The sequence below is a fragment of the Agelaius phoeniceus genome, chromosome 6 (genome assembly GCF_051311805.1).
Source record: "Agelaius phoeniceus isolate bAgePho1 chromosome 6, bAgePho1.hap1, whole genome shotgun sequence".
In the NCBI taxonomy this organism is placed as follows: domain Eukaryota; kingdom Metazoa; phylum Chordata; class Aves; order Passeriformes; family Icteridae; genus Agelaius; species Agelaius phoeniceus.
The window spans coordinates 61,845,393-61,858,839 of NC_135270.1; the positions used below are offsets into that span (position 1 = coordinate 61,845,393).

The window sequence follows — 13,447 nt, forward strand, 5'->3', positions numbered from 1 at the left end:
TTCCACCATCCCAGGCTGCTCCAAGCCCCATCCAGCCTGGCCATGGACACTTCCAGGGATCCAGGGGCAGCCACAGCTGCTCTGGGCACCCTGTGCCAAGGCCTCCCATCCTCCCAGCCAAGAATTCCTTCCCAGTCTTCCATCCCACCCTGCCCTCTGGCAGTGGGAAGCCATTCCCCTTGGGGAATGCTTGGACTCAATGATCTTAGAGGGCTTTTCCCACCTTAAGGATTCTGTCATTTTTCTGGATCACCTATAGGAAACCTGTTTGCATGGACAAAAATGCAGCAAGAGCTGTCAGTGTTCCTCTCTGCCTCACATTTTGGAGCAGCAGCAGGAGGGATGTTTGTGCTGGGACATGCAGGTGAGCTGGAGAGAGAACTTCAGCCTGTCCATCCTGCTGGAGCTAAGGGATTGAGGCAGCCCCACGTGGCTTTGGGGTCTGGTTTGAGCCTTCCCTGCCAGGAAATTTGGGAGAGCAGCTCCTTGGTTAAGTGCTCCCAGAAGGGCATGGAGGGCAGGGAAGAATCCTGCCAAAAATCTGTGCCAGCAGGGTGTGGGGTGAATGTCCTGCTGCAAAGAGAGCCCTGACTGGGGTCAATCAGCACAGGAGAGCCTGAAGTGACTCCTTTTAGGAGCATCCCAAATGCTCCTGGTTTAGGAACATCTACTTAGGGAGTTAAAACTTAGCAGCTGAGGCCTCTGCAGGCTGGGAGAGGATGGAATGGGATTAAAATAACAAGGGTGGTGCATTTCTGGGGAGACCCTGGCACAGGGTGCCCAGAGCAGCTGGGGCTGCCCCTGGATCCCTGGCAGTGCCCAAGGCCAGGCTGGGTGGAGCTTGGAGCAGCCTGGGAGAGTGGAAGGTGTCCCTGCCCATGACAAGATTGGAACTTTGGTTTTTAAGGTCCCTTCCAGCCCAAACCATTCTGGGATTCTGTGATGATATTTGGACAAGACCAAGTGTGGATTTTCCATCACTGCCATTAAAGTCCAGGCTGGTGGTGTTTCTGCTGAATCCAAGGAAGGCTATGGGTGGTGGAAGGGGTTCCAGCTGGCTCTGCAGGCCATAATTCCAGCAGGACAGCAGCTCTTCCTTCTCCTGTGACTCTTAAATCCCACCCCACAACACCCTCCTGTGGGATTTTGGTTTTTTCTGACTTAGAGGTGTGGTAAAAACTTTCATTTTATTTTTAGTTATATGTGAAGGGTGTAATAGCAGATGTTATAATTTCCATTTTCTAATTAGAAATGAACTATTCATTATTTATAACAGATGTTATAATTTTCATCATCATAATTAGAAGTGAACTATTTCTTAATTATAAGTGGTTTTTAGCTTATTGGTTTTTGTTACATTGTGTTGTAAATGTTTTAAAGTTAATTATTTAAAATTACCCCCTTGTGGGTCTTTCTACAATGCATTTTTTTTATAGTTTTATTTTTCTAAAGTATTTAGTCTTATTTGTAAGGTTGTTTCTTTTTTAATAAGGTTTCTTTTTTAATAAGGTTTCTTTTTTAATAATGTTTGCTTTATTTTATGGTATTTCTTTTTAAATAATGTTTGCTTTATTTTATGGTATTTTTAAGTTAGTATTTATTATTTTCTAACATATATTATATAAACCTTCTATCAAACTTTGAAAATTTTTTATGAATTTATTTCTTACACCCTCCCCTGAGGAAGCTCAGCTTCCTCAGTGATAAATCTTGGCAGCTGAGGAGGAAAAGTGTCATGGAAAGCAGCTGGGATCAGAGGTGATCCCAGCCCTTGGATTCCACTGCAGGATTCCCAAACAGAACTGATGTGGCACCAGCAATTTCTGCCCCCACAAGAGTTTGGGCTGGATATTTCTGCTGGGTTTGGTTTCACCTCAGGTCACCCACAGTGACCTCAGGCACCTTGCCTGGCTCTGCCTTGGAATGATGACAGTGGGAACATGAGCCAGGCCTGGCATTCCCTCAGTGCTGAGCCAGGCTGTCCCCTGTCCATGGGCTGAAGGTTTCCCAGCAGTGACACAGAGCTGCTTCACACATCCCTGGCATTTTCACACATCCCTGGCAATCCTGAAGGTGTCAGTGGTGCAGGGCTCTGGCTGTTTCCAGCCCTAGGGGGTTAATTTTCCATTGATGGCAAAGAGGTGACAGAGGAAATGGCCTAAAAGCTGAATATTCATGTCTGGGTTGATGGGGAGCAGAGGGAAGCTGCTGGGCAGGAGGGAGTGGTGAGGGGGTGAGAGGACTTGAGCAGGGAAGGGGTGAGCACACATTTTTCACTGGAGCCCAGAATGGTTTGGGTTGGAGGGGACCTTAAATCCCATCTCATTCCAACCCCTGCCATGGCAGGGACACCTTCCACCGTCCCAGGCTGCTCCCAGCCCTGTCCAGCCTGGCCTTGGGCACTGCCAGGGATCCAGGGGCAGCCACAGCTGCTCTGGGCACCTGTGCCAGGGCCTGCCCACCCTCACATCAGGAATTCCCAATTCCCAATCTCCCATCCATCCCTGCCCTCTGGCACTGGGAGCCATTCCCTGGCTCCTGTCCCTCCATCCCTTGTCCCAAGTCACTCTCCTGGACCCCCTTGAGCACTGCAAGGGGTTCTGATGTCTCCTTGGGGGCTGGAGTTATGTTTTAAACTGCTGACCCTCTCCTCCAGATAGAATCCTCTGAGTCCTTGGAGGCTGCTCCTCTTCCTTCCTTGACAGTGAGCTCTCCCATTTGACCTGGGTGGTTCCCACGTGCCAGGATTGTGTTTATTTTTCCATCCTGCAGTAGCCAAGTTTGTCATTTAATAAACATCACCCCCCCAGCCTGATCCCTGTCCCCTCTGTCAGCCAGGGGAACAGATGGGAGGGCACGGGACCAGAAATGCCTGACACTGCCCAAAGCTGGAAAGGAGACAACAGGAGATTTTGAGATGAAAAGAAAAAAACTAATGTATTTCCAGCTCTGTTGTGCCTTCAGGCCTGATCCAAACCCCTCAGCTCCTGGAGAAGGAGCCTGTGGAGGCTGAGTGTGCCTGTCAGTAGCTCCTCACTCCTGGAGCATGGCACAGGACCTTTCCCTGCTTGTTTTTGGAGTGTTGGAGCTTGGGTTGATCCCAGGGCAGCCGTGGGGAGCTGCCAGCCTCTGCCAGGGTGTTGGAGGAGTGACAGCCCATGGACACAGGGGTGTTTGTTGAGGGAAGCAGCTGCAGCTCATGATGTAAATTCTGCATGGATTCAGTCCCAGCTTTGTCCCTTTGTTGAGCAGGGAGCAGCCACGCTCCAGCAGCAGAGAGCGATCCCTGAGGAGCAGGCTGGGAAGGAATGGAGTGGGAGGAAGGTGGCTTCTCATCCTTTAACCTCCTCACATCATCTGCCATGGCCTGCAGTGAGCAGAATCCCAAAATCCCAGATTGGTTTTGATTGGGAGGGACCTTAAAGATCATCTTGTTCCATCCCAGGGGCAGGGACACTTCCCACCAAAATCAATCTGTTCAGGGAAATTCACACTTAATTCTCTGGGGAAGTCCAGGTGGCTGCTGAGAAGTGGCAAAATCAGTAGCCAAAGCAGAAAAGATTTTACAGAATTCTTCTCTGACTTATTGCTACACATATTTTAGGTCAAGGGTAATCTGATTTTTTAATTAATCCTTTAAAGGTTAAATTGTATAGAACGTCTGATCACAGAGTAAAGAAAAAACCCAGCAGTATATACAAAAATAGCATCCATTTAAGTTACATAAATCCTTATAAATATAAGAGAGAAATCAGTTATTCTATAAAAAAAATAATTTGGAACATGTGTTCTTGAAGCACCAGCAGAACATCCTCATGCTGAGGACTTCAGCTAGAAAATCTTTATAAATATACCTGCAAAATTCTTCCTCACTCTGACCAGAAACAAGTGCCAGAAGATGCACATTTCTATTTTGCACTGAAACAGGAGCTCTCCTATTTGAATCTCAAATGGCCATTGGGTTTTTGGCAACCACAACACGTCCCATCCCTTTGCAAACACCTTTCAGGGCCACATAAATTCTACTGGCACCCTGGAAGCTTTGTAGCAGGAATGGAGACAGTTTGGGCGGGGGTTTGTGGATGATGCTGTCACTGCTTTGATGCCTGTGCATGGAATTTTTGTTTGACTCAAAAGAAATAAAAAAGGAGGGAGGAAAAGCAGCCCTAAGCTGAAAGCACTGAGGGTCTGTGCACTTGAAGGTGCCACTCAGAGGGAATGGAGTGGCCTCTGCTGTCCTCTTTGCAGTTGTCTGAGTCACCTGTGGATTGAGTGACTAATTCATAATATCCTCAAGATGTTTGTGTCATATTAATAATCATTTCCACAGTTGGAAATTGCAGTCATGTAACAGAGACTAAAACAGAGAGACACTCATATATGTGTTTGTGTGTGTTTATGTATTTTTTATTATTATTTTTCCCCCAGTTGTGACTCTCCTGTGCCTGTAGCTGGGAACAGCCATGCCAGCCCAAAAGGACAGATGGGTTTCTTCCTTGGTTTTCCTTCTCTTCTGTGCTTCCTCCATCCCAAAATGTGGAAGTGCCAGCCTGCAGCAGGAGCCAAGCCCCCAGCACTATTTCAGTGGCTTGGAGGCTGGAAAAACATCCTTGGCTTTTTTCAGCCCCAGTGGTACGTGTTTAATGTGAGTTTCCATCAGCCTGGGGGCTCAGCAAGGCTTGGTGGGAGTGGAACAATCACAGAATCATGGAATGCTTGGAGTTGGAAGGATCTTAAATCCCATCCAGTCCCACCTCCTGCCATGGCAGGGACACCTTCCACTGTCCCAGGCTGCTCCAAGCCCTGTCCAGCCTGGCCCTGGGCACTGCCAGGGATCCAGGAGCAGCCACAGCTGCTCTGAGAATTCTATCTCAGCCAGGAATTCCTTCCCAGTATCCCATCCATCCCTGCCCTCTGGCACTGGGAGCCATTCCCTGGCTCCTGTTCCTCCATCCCTTGTAGAGAGTCTCTCTTCATCTTCCTCGTTGGCTCCTTCAGGCACTGGAAGGCTGCAATTAATTCACCCCAGAGCCTTTTCTATTTTCCAACTCTCCTGGAGCCTTTCCTCTAGCAGAACTGCTCCATCCCTCTGATCAACTCGTGGCCCTCCTCAGAGAAGGGGCAGTGCCTGAGATTTTTAAACCCAAAGGGGTTTTGAAGAACTGGTCAAAGCACAGTTCCAAGTGCTCCTGACCTCTTGGGATGGGTCCTTTCCTGGCTGTGTTCTCAGGCACAGTCCCTCAAACATCTTCATTCATTTTCTGGATTATTTTCTAGAGGTACTCTGGAGGAGAAAGCAAATTTCCTAAGGAATTTCCCCTCTTCCATAATACCAGCTAGAAAAAGCAGGAATCCCTTTCATGAAGGAGAAACTCAAGGCCATCATGGATTAGGAGAAGATCCTTGACCTTCCTTTTGTTCTTCCTGATCCCCTGGGTGTGATTTCCCAAAGACATTGGCATGGGCTGAGGAACATCTCCCATATTTCATGTTCCCACACGGGAACATCTCCCTGTGTGGCAGGAGGATGCTCTTCACCCTGAGGACTTGCAGAGCATTTTTTTGGTGTGTTTTTCAGTTTCTCCTGGTGCCCAGCCCTTCTTGGAGCACATTGAGAGCTCAGCTGAGGCCCTCCAGGACTATGGGGTTTCTGTGGTGAAGGTAAATGGGGCTCAGGGAAGCTGCTGGGTGGGATGGATGAGTAGGAGATGAGCAAGGAAAGGATGAACACAGACTTTTCATAGGATCATGGACTCACAGAACAGCTTTGGCTTTCAGGGACCTTAAAGCTCATCTCTTTCCACCTCACCTTCCATGGACAGGGACACCTTCCACTCCCCTGGGTTGCTCCAAGCATTTCATTTTCCATCCTTGGAAATGTCCAACCTGGCCTTGGACATTTCCAGGGATGGAAAATCCCCAATTTCTCTGGGCAGCCTGTTCCAGTGTCCATGTCCATGATGGATGAGGTTGGTCAACTTCTTTTCAGCTCAGTGCAATAAATATTTCAAACAAAGGAGTTTTTAGTTGAAATTTTATGCAGATTCACGTGAGGGAATTACAAATTCAGGCAAGTGTAATTAGACTCTAAGAAATGCTTATATATTTCTATTTGGATTTATTTAGTTTCTTCCAGCTACAGACCAAGGTCAGTAAGGAAGCACTGATCTGTCACTTTGAATATGCTGGGCAGATCATGGGGTCTTTTGATCCCATCTGACCCAAATCAGCAGGCTAAGCTGAAAAACTGAAGTACAAACTCCCCTCTCCATCTCTGGTCTCCATTTTGGTGGATTTTCCCTCCCAGAAGGTTTGGAAAGGCTGGATTTACACTCTTGAATGGAAGAAAGCTGTAGGGGGTGTGTGGGGTCATTGCTGAATCTGTAATTACATGTATTTGCTGTCCAGGTGAATTGTCCCAAGGAAGATGTCTCAAGATACTGTGGAAAAGAAAATGCATTAAGGAAAGCCTTCCTGTTCAGGTGAGGGGCATTTCTGGGCTCTGCACTGGGATTTCTTCCCAGTTTGAAGGAAAGATTTGAAGGAAACACTGTCAGCAGTCAGAGATGTCTGTGGGGGAATGAGAGGAGCCATGAGGACAGCAGGGACCTGCACAGTTCAGCCAAAGGTGCCCCCAAAATTCCAGCACAGGCAGAGGAGGTGCTTTGTCCTCTGTGTGAATTGTCCCATCCTGCCCCAAATTCCTTGGAGCAGCAGAGGGATGAGCTGTGGAATGCAACCACAGGAGAAACCCTCCATCAGTGTTCTGCTGTTCCTCTGGCCTCCCACCCCCAGAGCTATATTCAGGCCACAAGATTTTGGGTCTAGTCCAAGAAAGAAACACGTTTTGGTGCTCTCTTTGTTGGTGGGGTTAACTCTTCTGCCCTGGGTGGGAAGGTTCAGATCCTGGTCTCTCCAAGGGTTGTCACATGGAAGCTTTTCCATGTATCAGCTCAGTTCTCATTGACCGTTGTACTGATAATCATGGAATAATTAAGGTTGGAAAAGATCTTTAAGGTCATCAGGTGCAACCATTCCAAAGACCTTTAACATCATCAAGTGCAACCATTCCAAAGACCTTTAGGATCATCAATTGCAACCATTCCAAAGACCTTTAAGGTCATCAAGTGCAACCATTCCAAAGACCTTTAAGGTCATCAAGTGCAACCATTCCAAGGACCTTTAAGGTCATCAAGTGCAACCATTCCAAAGACCTTTAAGATCATTGAATCCAAACCTTCCCCCAGCTCTGCCAAGGCCACCATGTCCCCAAGTGCAGCAGGAACCTGCTCAACTGGGCTTGAAAGATTCTCAAATCAGATCAAAGACATCTCAAGTGTGTTCTGCCATTTCTCCATCATCCTCCCTATCCTTCTGTGCCTGCCTTGGCTCCCTTTTCCCATGGATCCATGCAGTGAATCTCCCTCAGTTCCTTTGGTGACTCTCTCTTCCCTCTGCAGGGGGAACCGACTGATCCGAGAGTTCCCCACCGACGCCCTGTTCGACGTGAACTCCGTCGTCGCCAACGTTCTGTTGTAAGTCCAGACCACATCCCTGAAAGTCCATCCCCACGTCCCCAGACCACATCACCCTCTGGAATCCTTTTCCTTTCCAGTCCCACTAAATGCCAACCCCAGGCTGATGCCTTGTGTCGCTTCTGGGTCACCAGAAACTGATGCCTTGTGCAGGCTGCCCTAGAGCAGAGGCTGGATGGAGTTCCAGAATAAAGCAGGGATTGATTCAAAGCATCTCCTCCATGCATCCACCTTGGGCAGCACCAGAGCCCAGCCAGGCCTGCACCCAAGATGAACCAAAATGGCCCCAAAATGCACGGCCGGGCACGGGGTCTCTCCCTGGGATCAGTTCTGCTCCATTTGCACCTTGCAGTTCATTGTCCCATTCCAGCTTTAGCCCCTGCAGTCCCACCCTGCTTGTTTTTCTCTCTCCAGCCCACGGGGTTTGTGCTCCTGGGCTGAGATTTGGATCATTTGTCCTTGGTGCCCAGCTGGAGCAGGAATTGTTTTGTCTCCCTGCTCTGTGCACAGAGCTCACCATCCCCTAAAATGAAGCCCAGACCCACACACTAAAGCAGCACAAAATCTGAAAAATAGAAAAGCTCAAACCTGAGGCATCAAGGTATTCCAGAGGCTGGTCTCAGTCAAGCTTCTCTCTTCATAATGGTTTGACCCTGTTAAACTTTTTCCCTTGAGGCAACTCACCAGCACACACCTGGGCACCTCCAGTTGTCTGTGAATCCCTAATCTGTCAGCAAGAAACTGGAATTTTACCCTGTTTTTCCCATCATGCTTGTGTGGCTGCAAATTTACTCTTCAACCAGTTGTTAATGAGGTTTTCTCTGTCTCCTCAGTGCCCTGCTCTTTAATGAAGTTAAATATGTTGAAACACTGGCAGACCTTGAGAACATTGAAAATGTGTTGAAAGGGAAGTCCAACATGGTCTTTGCCTATGTACCAGCTACTGGGACAGCAGGTATGGATCCTCATTTCCATCTTTCCTCTCTTCCCCCAGCCTTTTTCTTGGTAGAATATCCAGGACCTGAGTTTCTGACCCAAAATCCTGCAGATGAAAACCTGAAAGGGCCACCCAGCCACAAGATCTCTACTTCCATATGTCTTGCTTTGTTTCCAAAGGGATCAGTTGCACCAGGAAAGTTTTGCTGGGAGCATAAACCTTGAGAGATGGACTTGGAGAGGGAAAGCAAGCCAGTGGTTGCTGTCTTAAAAATAATAAATCCTGGCTCTGCAGTGGAATGGATTCTCACACAGCACCTGTTTGGGATCAGGAATGGGATCCAGCTCCAGTTGCTCGCTTATCTTCACAGGGTGTTTTCAGACAGGCTCTGTGACATTGTACCAAGAGTTTCTGAAAGTCTGGGAATTGATATTTGCACCTGGGAATTGATATTTGCATCTGGGATTTGATATTTGCACCTGGGAATTAATATTTACACCTGGCAAGGATGAAACAGGAGATGTGGAGGAAACAGAGCTGAGTTCACCTTGCCTTTCCCTTTCCAGAGCACAGAGCTGTGATGGAGGCAGCTTTTGTCTATGGGACCATCCACCAGTTTGTCCTGACAACTGAGGCAGCACTGCTGAAAGCCACCAGGTATGTCCAGAGACACCCCCACCATGGAGAGCTGCTGCCATGCACTGTTTGCCTCACTCCTGGTGTCTCAGATTCCCAAAGCAATGAGGATGCTGTGCCAAGGGTGGACAAATCTGTTTTCCAGAAGCTGCTGGTTGTGTTCCTGGCCTTGCTGTTTGTGGCTGTGTTTGGTGGGGTTTCACAGAAGAGCCCTCTGTCTCCTTTCCATGGCTGGTGGATCAAACCTCAGCCATGGGTTTCCAGGAGAGTTGATGTTTAAATCCTAAAGCACTCCCCCCTTGTGATATCCAAGAACTGTAGCACTGCTCATGGATTTGGGAATTCCCATCTCATGGCTTCACTGGCCACCCCCTTCCACTGCAGGAGGAGCTGCTTTAGAATGGCAGATCCTTCCTTGTGACTGCTGATGTGACCTCCTGCAGTCAGGAGTGTGAGGGAGGAGCTGGGAGCATCACATGGGGCGTTGTTTCCTCAGCCCACAGAGTGCCCAGCTGGCCAAGAGGCACCTGGCTGGTACCAGCCTGTGGCTACAAGCCCAGGGCAGAGATTGTCCCCTGTGCTGGCACTGCTGAGGCCACACCTCAGATCCTGAGGTCAGCTCTGGGCCCCTCATGACAAGAAACACTGAGGGGCTGGAGTGTGTCCAGAGAAGGAAACAGAGCTGGGAGGGGTCTGGAGCCCCAGGAGAGGCTGAAGGAGCTGGGCAGGGGCTGGAGAATCCCTGAGGGAGCCGGGCAGGGGCTGCAGAATCCCTGAGGGAGCTGGGCAGGGGCTGCAGAATCCCTGAGGGAGCCGGGCAGGGGCTGCAGAATCCCTGAGGGAGCCGGGCAGGGGCTGCAGAATCCCTGAGGGAGCTGGGCAGGGGCTGCAGAATCCCTGAGGGAGCTGGGCAGGGGCTGCAGAATCCCTGAGGGAGCTGGGCAGGGGCTCAGCCTGGAGCAAAGGAGGCTCAGGGGGCCCTTGTGGCTCTGCACAGCTCCTGCCAGGAGGGCACAGCCAGGGCAGGGACAGGCTCTGCTCCAAGGGAACAGGGACAGGACAAGGAGAAACAGGCACAAGCTGCACCAGGGTAAGTTTAAATTGGATATTAGGGAAAAATCCTTCATGGGAAGGGTTTTCCTGTCAGAACAGGCTGTCCAAGGCAGTGGTGGAGCCCCCATCCCTGGAGGGATTTAAAATCCATGTGGATGTGGCACTTGGGGACACGGCTCAGTGATGGCCTTGGCAGTGCTGGGGGAACTTTTGGACTCTGTGATCTTGGAGGGCTTTTCCAACATTAATAACTCCACCATGAGTTACCTGGGATTTTGTCACAGGCACCGGGGTGGCCCTTGCCGAGGTGCCATTCCCTCCTTGCAGGGTTTCGGGAGTTGTGCTGTGGCTCCCGCTAGGTGGCACGGTTGTCATTGCACAGGAATCGCCTGAATTCTCCTTAAAGCAGCGCCGCCCCCTCCCGAGCTGCTGAAATGGTGGGAGCTTCTCCAGCAGGAACAGCTTCCAGCCAACCCCGGGCAGCAGGATTTGAGGTCTTAATAGTGCACTTTGCTCTTCTATGGAGAGCTCTTAAATCCTTCCCCAAAGAAGGTGATCCCTGTTTTAGGGGTAGGGAATGGGTGCGTCAGAAAAGGAAACTTCCCAAAGTTACCTACAGACCAACAGCAGTGAAGGTGTCACAGCTAACCAGGGACACCTTCCACTCTCCCAGGTGCTCCAAGCTCTGGCCAGCCTGGCCTTGGACACTTCCAGGGATCCAGGGGCAGCCACAGCTTCTCTGGGCACCCTGTGCCAGGGCCTCCCCACCCTCACAGCCAGGAATCCTCCCCAGTATCCCATCTCTCCCTGCCCTCTGGCACTGGGAGCCATTCCCTGGCTCCTGTCCCTCCATCCCTTGTCCCCAGTCCCTCTCCAGCTCTCCTGGAGCCCCTTCAGGCCCTGCTCTGAGCTGCCCCTGGAGCCTTCTCCTCTCCAGGTGAGCACCCCCAGCTCTCCCAGCCTGTTCCACAACCCTGCCAAAGCCTGGGCTTGAGGATAATCTGTGCAACACATCAGCAAACCTGCTCCTTCTCTCAGGGCACTTGGAACCCCTGCTCAGGGTGGGTTTTGTTTCCTCTCTCACAGCCATGATGACCCTGATGTCTCCTCTGCCTGGCTCTTGTTCTGCCACTGCCAGCAGGTCACAGAGCCAGCTCAGGCCTGCAGGAGGACAGCCCTGGCACAGCCCCTGACCCTGCTCAACATCCACAGGCACCTCAAGCTCATGGGAGCTCCACTGGTGGTAGGACTGGGAAGGAGGAGCTCCCTGGGTGGGAGGGCAGGGAGGGATGTGAGGATGAGGGAGGTGAGAGAAGAGAGAAAGGCTGAGGGTGAGAATCTGCCCCCTCCAGGATGGCTCCAGGCAAGGAGCAGGAATCACCTGGTGCAGCTGCCTCACCAATTCAGGGCTGGCCAAAACATAAATAAATTATTGAGGGCATTTTCCAAATGACTCTTGAGCAGTGCCCAACTCAATATGAAGCTTGTTCCAGTGCTCTTGGTAAAGAAACCTTCCTGATGTTCTGTGTAAACCTCCCCTGATGCAGCTTTGAACCATTTCCACATGTTCTATCCCTGGATACTCTGGAGACATCAGTGTTTCCTTCTCCACATCCCCTCAGGAAGCTGTGGAGAGCAGTGGGGTCATCCCTCAGCCTCCTTTTCTCCAAATCAGACAACCCCAAAGTCCTCAGCTGCTCCTGTAGGCTCAGGAGCATCCCCTCAGGAAGCTGTGGAGAGCAGTGGGGTCATTCCTCAGCCTCCTTTTCTTCAAACCAGACAAGCCCAAAGTCCTCATCTGCTCCTGTAGGCTCCCTGCAGGAGTTTCAGCACCCTCTGGAATTTGTATCAGTCCTTCTCACCTCAGTGATCACAAGGAACAGGAGGTTCCTTCCTATTTCCTCCTTCCAAAGGGCAGAGAACTTCAGCAGCCTCCTGATCTCAGTGGTCATCCGTGCCCATCCAGAAGGATGAGTGGATGAGCTGGGAATGCTCCTTCAGCCATTTTCCTGGATCAGGCCCATGGAGCTTCATCAAGCAGCTCTCATGTGCTGTCATGAAGTAGCACGTCCAAGGCAGGAAGGGAAAGATTCCAGCTCTTGCATGTTGTGGCTGGGATTTTTCAAACTGCTCCAGGGAGTGATGCCAGGTAAATAAAAATGAATGGAAGTTTGACATCTGGAATTGCTAAACCACAAAAAAAACCCCCACAAAATAAAGCCCAGGTTTTTAACAGGGAAGGTCGTGACATGTTGGAACAGCTTAACTGGAGTTGTGTGAGTTCTGCTTCATGGATGTTTTAGAATTGGGGTTGGAGGCTTTTTCCTGAGGATTTCTGTGGCTGAGGTACCTTCAACTTGTGGAGCTGTGCTGCAGCATAACCCTGGCTGTTCTCCAGACAGAGGTTGCTGAGGACCCAGAGAAGATCTCCACTGTTCACCTGCAGCTCGGGCTGCCCCTGGTGTTCATCCTGAGCCAGAAAGAGACCTATGAGGCTGACAGGAGGACAGCAGAGTTTGTGGCCTGGCAGCTCTTGGGGAAAGCAGGAGTTGCCCTTTTGTCCAGGTATTTCTCTCAGGTATTTCTGATATTTCTGGTGTTTCTCAGGTATTTTTCTCTGGTATTTCTGGTGGTTTTGGGGTTCTCCTTGCTTTTTGTGGGGTTTCTGAGCTGGGTTACCCCAACACCAGGATGACAGTCAGTGGACTCAATCACACTTGGATGAGAGGCAGTAAAACCAGGCTACATCCTCGGACAGAGTGTTTCATATTTAAGTATTTGTCCAGAATTGTATTCATTTGGAAGTTTTGCTGGCTTAGGGGTGGAAAAATATTCAGATTAAGAAAGATTTTGGAGAGGAAACTGAGCAGTGATGGGATTGGGGCAGAAAGGGGAGGGGTGACCTTCTGTGTCACACCATCTAATGTTCACTTTGTGTTTTGGAAGGGACCTCGTAGAGCTGAACGTTCTGCAGCGGTCAAACGTGGCCCTCAAGACACCAGATGAGGTTGGATGCTGGATTTCTTCATTGGACACCTCTGAGCTCTGGAGAGGGTGGTGGGATGGTGCTCATCTCTGGGATTGATTTAACAGCATTCCCTGAAGCTCAAGGGGAACTGTCTTTCCCAGGTTATCCAGAGAATCTGTGGATTTCCCATCTCTGGAAGTGTTCCAGGCCAGGTTGGACTGGGCTTGGACTAACCTGGGGTAGTGGAAGTGTCCCTGCTCATGGCAGGGGTGAAACTGGGTGATCTCTAATGTCCCTTCCATGATTTGGGTGCTGCAG

At 50.1% G+C, this 13,447-nt stretch overlaps 1 protein-coding gene across 2 annotated transcripts in view; it reads left to right on the forward strand.

Annotated features, from left to right (window-relative positions):
- Positions 1-13,447, forward strand: part of TXNDC16 (thioredoxin domain containing 16) — a 47,364-nt gene that overhangs the window by 1,755 nt on the left and 32,162 nt on the right. For both annotated transcript variants that reach the window (XM_077180872.1, XM_054634842.2), the window contains 9 exons: positions 4,429-4,632; positions 5,579-5,661; positions 6,409-6,482; positions 7,461-7,535; positions 8,369-8,490; positions 9,039-9,129; positions 11,248-11,404; positions 12,560-12,726; positions 13,108-13,168. In XM_077180872.1, the coding sequence (XP_077036987.1) occupies positions 4,464-4,632; positions 5,579-5,661; positions 6,409-6,482; positions 7,461-7,535; positions 8,369-8,490; positions 9,039-9,129; positions 11,248-11,404; positions 12,560-12,726; positions 13,108-13,168 (999 nt within the window). In that variant the 5' untranslated portion in view covers positions 4,429-4,463. The remainder of the gene's footprint in view (positions 1-4,428; positions 4,633-5,578; positions 5,662-6,408; positions 6,483-7,460; positions 7,536-8,368; positions 8,491-9,038; positions 9,130-11,247; positions 11,405-12,559; positions 12,727-13,107; positions 13,169-13,447) is intronic.